Source organism: Teleopsis dalmanni, chromosome 2, assembly GCF_002237135.1.
Source record: "Teleopsis dalmanni isolate 2A chromosome 2, ASM223713v2, whole genome shotgun sequence".
Taxonomy (NCBI): domain Eukaryota; kingdom Metazoa; phylum Arthropoda; class Insecta; order Diptera; family Diopsidae; genus Teleopsis; species Teleopsis dalmanni.
Window position 1 is genome coordinate 219,353,223 of NC_051847.1, and position 7,037 is coordinate 219,360,259.

The 7,037-nt window shown below is 29.3% G+C and overlaps 2 protein-coding genes across 2 annotated transcripts in view; one reads left to right on the forward strand and one right to left on the reverse strand.

Annotated features, from left to right (window-relative positions):
- LOC119676774 (tyrosine-protein phosphatase 99A-like) overlaps nt 1–7,037 on the reverse strand; it is a gene marked incomplete at its 5' end in the record, with an annotated part of 569,905 nt that overhangs the window by 466,356 nt on the left and 96,512 nt on the right. The window lies entirely within an intron of this gene.
- LOC119680885 lies at nt 2,219–4,738 on the forward strand (the record flags this gene model as incomplete). The annotated part of the gene is given in 4 exon segments (XM_038093896.1): nt 2,219–2,424; nt 2,486–2,982; nt 3,046–3,409; nt 4,443–4,738. Coding segments are annotated over 4 exon segments (1,260 nt in total). The 3' UTR covers nt 4,637–4,738.

Consider the following 7,037-nt stretch of genomic DNA (forward strand, 5'->3'; position numbering starts at 1 on the left):
TGACCACTTCAAAAGAGTGTTTAGCGATGTTCAGCCATAATCCGAACGAATTCTTGGCGCCGTTTTTTACTGTGGACGAAACATGGATCCATCACAATACGCCAGTGACCAAGGAACAATCGAAACAGTGGATTGCTAGGGGTGAACGTGGACCAAAGAAGGCCTAACAGAATTTGTCAGCCAACAAGGTCATGGCCACAATTTTTTGGGATGCAAGCGGTGTCATTCGAGAAAGATAAAACGATCACCTGCAAATATTATTCAAAGCTTTTGAACAGATTCGACGTTGATTTGAAGCAAAAACGGCCGCATTTGGCGAAGAAGAAAGTGCTGTTCCATCAAGACAATCCACGTGTGCACACTTGTCTAGTCACGTGTGCACACTAGTCTAGTCACCCCATCCAGCATATTCTCCACATTTAGCCCCCTGCGACTATTTTCTGTTTCCAAACCTAAAGAAATGGTTGGGTGGTAAGATATTTGAGTCGAATGAAGAAGTCATTACCGAAACAAACGCGTATTTTGAGAGTTTTGAGAAAACCTATTATTTGGAGGGAATAAGAAAATTAGAAAATCGCTGTACTAAATTTATCGAGCTAAAAGGTGATTGTATAGAAAAATAAAATCTTTATTTGCCAAAAAAAATTTGTTTTATTCAAAAAGTCACTGACTTATCAAACCGCTCTCGTATCCCAATTTGTTTTCTAGAACGGTAACGTCTATCTCACTATAATTGAAGGCTACTGCGAGTAGTAATTATGCATCTTAACTATAGTGCTTCAGAATATTAAAGATAATATCTGTAAATCATAGTTCGTCTGAGGAAGTTATCAACATTTAATTTCTTTTGAGAAGGTTAGATCATGTCTTTTACTGGCTGCTGATTTTAATGACGAATGTCAAACCCTACACACAAACTCATGAAGATGGGCACCTCGCTGTACACAGTTTTGGTTTGTTATTCAAAGACTACTAGATAATTATTCAAGAGTGCCACGTAGAAACGATGCTTATACTAGGATTAAAGCAGAGCAGAATTGTGCTGTCATTTATCGGCTTGAATGCCATCAGATACATTGCCTTATGTACTCACTCCCAGAGGCTAGAAATAAAACACAATGGAAGAATACACGTGTTATATAATTAACGTGTTAAAACGTAACACATTCGACAAACCAACATATTAATGTACAAGTGTACATAATATATATATATATATATATATGTATTTCATTTATATTATATATGATGGCAAAAGTGCGACTAACATTTTAATTAGTGATTCTAATAAATATTAAGAAATTGAATACGTTTTTATTAATTAGTACAATATATATTAAAATTTTGAGTTGGAAACTATAGTAATTATTTTAATATTGCTAATTATATATTATCACTGTACTATGTTAGCTTACACGGCATATGTAGACTCAAAAGAATACGTTTGGGTATATGGACTGCACAAAAATCTCATACTTTCATTTACCTAGAGATTATAATAGTTAACACGTCAATATCTATTTTATATTTATAACATATAAAATCTTTACAAAATTAATATAATTAAGAATTATGATGAAAACAATTTCTCCAGCGCTCATACGACTACTCCCTTGTGTTCAGTGCACTTAAATTGAGTGGAACAATAGTTGCCCTCTTACAACTAGAGCGGTTTCCTTATCAGTTTTCAGTAGAAATTCTCTAGTAAGAACCTGCTAATCAGTACGTTTGGTGTTTTAAATGCACATAACGTAACCGCATTATCTGCGAAAAAAAATATCCAAGCATTGCCGTTCTTTATTTAAAATTGAAATTCATTTAATCAACGGCTGAGTTACAGTCAAGCAAACTTGTCGACAAACAAACATTAAAACAAAACCGATTATTATCTGGGTGATATAAACAATTGTAAATAACACACATTTATATGTGCATATATAGATATATGTTTATAGTATTTATGTGGCTACATTTAAAATAAAAAACGCAGAGCGCAAAACGTTCTGCTAAAATAGTTATTTACTAAATTTAAATTGGAAAACGAATCGTAATTATGAGAGAGCATACAAAGTAGGTGAGATATTTCGTCAAAGGTAAGCGACTAGAGTTTTAGTTCCAGTAAAAACAAAGTAACTATCGGTTGACAAACGACAATTGCGGAATACCTTGAAATATTCAACAAAAAAGCAAACAAAAATAATCCAAGACAACCAACAAATATGCCAGATAACAGCACAAAATTTAATCCGAATTTGAATCTCGAAATACCGAAATGGATAAACGAGAAATACTTCGAAAAAATTCTACAGAAAGATATGCCACAGTTCAAGAAAATTTTAAAATTCACACCTACAGCTGCCACGCCACCCGGGGAGAATTACACATCAATTATGGTACGTATACACATGGATATAGAAATGAAAGGTAAGTTTAATTATCAAAATATATTTTCTCACCGATAACAACTCATATACTTGCATTGCAGATGGCTTTACTCAACAGCAGTCATATATAATGAAAACCATGCTAGATAAAGACAAAGGAGGTACGTTTATAAACACTCTAAATCTATTCCCCAAGGAAAAATTTATGTACGAACAATTGCTGCCTCAACTGGAAACGCTCTATAATGATATTAATAAGAAAGTAAAATTGGCGCCTAAATGCGTCTGGGTTGAGGAGAAGGCCGAACGCATTACACTTGTTCTAGAAGATTTAAACACTAAAAAATTTAAAAATATAAATCGTCTGAAAGGTTTCGACATGGCACATATGAAACGCGTTTTAGAAAAACTGGCTGAATTTCATGCAGTCACAGTGATATGGCAGCAGCGTAATGGGGCATACCCAGAAGAATTTCAAAAAAGTTATCTACCCGCAAACTATCAGAAATCGAAATCTTATCAAGCACGCGTGCAAAGTTTCAAAGCAGCGATGTCTACTTGGGGCTTGGAGGATTATGAGAAATACGCAGAGCGCATTGTAAGTAAAAAGAAAATCAATTTGTCTTTTAGTAATCATTCAAAAATGTTATTTTCTCTTCAGCCAAATGCAGAGCAATTTGTTAATGCTGCTATGGGTTGTTTTAACACTGATCCGAATGAATTTAAAGTTTTAAATCATGGAGATTTTTGGTCCAGCAATATCATGCAAAACTATACTTCAACTGGTGAAATCAATCAAATACGTTTTATTGATTTTCAGTTATGTAAATGGGGTAGTCCAGCACAAGATCTCTGGGAAGTCATCATGTGTTCATCAGAAAGCAATTTACGTATACGAGAATTCGATAATTTTGTACGTATTTATCATACTCATCTTCTCAAATGCTTAAGGCTACTTCAATCTACAAAGCCACTACCAAAGCTACGCGAACTCCATATAAGCATGTTGAAACATGGATTTTGGGGTGAGTATAGACGTAATAATTAAACACATATGAATGTAGTAAAGATTAACTTAAACAAAAATTACAAAATTTTCGGTAATTTAAACAATTATACTAAGTCTATTTAGCCTCTTCAACGTTCACTTTCTAGAAATATTGCTGTAGCAATGAACTCTTAAAAATAAGAATTATTAACATTAAGGTATATCTAAATTTATAGCCAAAATAATTTTCATTAAAATATTAGCATGTAAAATGAAGATCTTAAAATTCATAAATATATAAATTCATTCGTATATACCATGTAATATATTTATTTATATTTATATACATTGATTTATATAGATATATTTTATATATAAATAGATATATACAAATAACTAATATATCAAATATATATCAACATATCTGTTGTGCATATAATGAAACAAACATCTGTAATACCCTCAAAAACTGACAAACTCCAATTTAGATCTGAAGTTATATATATTTATGGGTCATTCTTTTACAAATTGGACATCCTTTTAACCTCAACATCTCCGATTGGGATGAAATTTTTTTTATAAGCTCCTTTCTTAAAATGAGAAAACCTATACCTCGAGAAAAAATTTTTTAATTTAATTTTTAATTTAATTTTTAATTTTTTTTCCTAGACGATATGGGCACATGGGTTTTTGAGAATTGGCATTGTAGACACATTTTTAAACGGCCATATCTCAGACTATATAAATGATCGAAACTTTTTTGAAATGAACAGTGAATAATATTTTTTTCAAATTGATCATAATTGTTTATTGAGAATGCTAATATAAGAAAAAAAAATAGTAAATGAATAATTTTTCAATTAAAATGTCTACACTTTTATTTTTGTTTATAAACTTAGTTTTATACGAGTATTCCCATTTGATATGAAGCTTATTATATAAATTTTTCATGTACTTATCTAATAATTATCTTGTAAAATTTATTAAATATTTATTTTCATTAAAAATAGTACACATTTTTCTTATAGTTAATATGAATTCCTTTATTCAATTATTTTCTAAATTTACAGGCTATCTAACAACATTTACACATTTGGTATTGATTCTCCTACCATCGAACAAAGAAGCTAGTCTATTAAATTTAATGCAACCCGGAGAAGAGGGCGATAAATTCCGTCTTAAGGCGTTTACAAATCCCGTGTATGTTCGAGCAGTCTTAGATATTTTTCCATTTTTACTTCGACGTGGCATATTAGATTTTTAATTTTAGTTTAAATATAAGTGCACTAATGTATATAAATGTTTAAATGTATATAAGAAACAAATGCTTGTTCTACACAATACTATTTTTATGTTAATAAAATATCATTAAATAAATATAGCATTAGTCGACAATATCATAAAATTTAATATACCAACTTTAAACACAAACGCCTCATTAGATGATAACTAGAAGAATCTTTGCAGCTGCTCACACAATCTAGATGTTATAATATGTTATAAAATTGTTATCAAAATTAATATGATATTTGTTTCAGAATTCATTATCTTTCCAAGGTGTCAACTTGATTGCAAAGTGAATGTCGTATGAGATGAAAGTCTATATACTACTTGTATTATTTTATTTATAAAACTATAAAACTATAAAACTTATAAAACTAAAATATATAGTAAGTCTATGCATAATAATGATGCCCAATACTATATCAGAAAGTTAACAAAAAAACTCAACGCTGAAAATGTTCTGAGTAATACAAAATGTAATATCCTTGAAATATGTCTATTTTTCGATCCATAATTCAAACTGATTTAATGAAAAAATAACTGTGTTTGAATATAAATTTCAGTTATATATCCAATCTTCCCAAAAGAAATGACATTACTTCGGATCTAGTACTGAATTACATAATCACATCATAGATGCTACATATATACTTTATTATTTATAATTAATTTAATTAATTAATTTAGAGAATTTTCGAATAGCAAAGAAAGCAAGAAAGGGCAAACACAAAAATTTTATTTTTATTTTTTATTGAAATTTTGCTGAATATTGCCAAGTACTCTTCATCAGTGGTCTTAGGAAAAAATCGAATTTTATTTAATTAGTGCCAGGCTTAGAACTCGTACCTGTCAAATTAGACGCGATGACTAATCGTGTTTATCCACAAGAAGCCAAGGCTGCACAAACTTTCAATGCTCAAGTTCCAGGTTTTTATTGTCACTTATTTTTATTGAATTAGTGACACCAACCAAAGCACTGGCCATGCTTTTAAATTAGAACGAGCTTATAAACTACAGCTTTATTTGGAAACACAAGTTCAACGAATTGAAAATTAACTTTTTGAGTTCGCCTATATTTTTATACTCAAAGCTATTCTTAGTAAAGTGCAAAATTCTGGTGCTTATTACAAAGAAGCTATGCTATGTTACTCTACAGACTCGCTTTCGCGATTTAGGAAAAGGTGAACAATATTATATATTATTGTTCTTATATTCACAAGTCTAATTTTTAAAATATGTATTATTGTTGCTGGTAAAGCTGCGCTGGTAGCTGGTAAGTTATAGTGACAAAGAAGCGATTCTTTCTTTCCTTGCTATTCGAATTTTAAATATCGCTTCTTTGTCGCTATAAAGAAACCGTAGTTTTACCGGAAACAATAATACATACATTAATTACTTTAATTATATTAATTATTAATAATTTTTAATTTAATTAACTAGTTTACATTAATATAATTTAAATGAGTTTTTTATTTTTTATAGCAAAATTTTCTTACATAATCTTTTGCACCCATTGACACCCATTGACACCTCATATATGTTATGTATTTAATTCACTACCTTATACATCTATCAGATTTATAAGTGTTTATTATATCGTCTGTAACTGTAAAAATGTTTTATAACTTTATATTAAATTTTTTTTATTTTTTTAATAACATAAATAAGAACATATACGAATATATCTATATAGTAAATATTAATTCCAAATTTAAGCTAACATAATCAAGTCTTCAGCCTTTAATTGTGAACCTTAATATTTTGTTCTTTACATATGATTTTTATAAATTACTTTGGAAGAATTCAAAGTTCTTGAAAGTTTAAAAATTTTATTATTAAATGAGCGTTATTTCTTTATATTAAACTCTAAATCTTATTGTTTCTAAACAACAAGATATTCTTTAAGTACCCTAAACATACAAATTTTCTACGTAAATGATTGTCTTATCTATATGAATCTCGATTTCCTTAAAAATGTCTTCCATGAACTTAATAATCACTTTTAAGTGGCAAAGAAACACCAACTCTTACCTAGCATGCGGATAAGCTCAAACATTTTAAATTTCTTATATATTATACATCCTATCTACATATCTATATCTACATCTACATAAATTTTCATATATAAATACGTTAGATGATGAAATAAATACTTTAAAATTTTTACACGTTATATTGCAATATTTTTAGTTAATTGTCTCCAGAATAGATATTTGTATTCAAAGTACACATTTATAGAGCGTGAAGAATTTATCAAAATTTATTCAAAAAATCACATTTCTACATTTCACACATTACTTGCAATCGACCTACATAATATTATTGAAGAATTTGGGTGTAATGGTAGTGCTTGTGAAGAATCTAATCAATTAACAAACTCC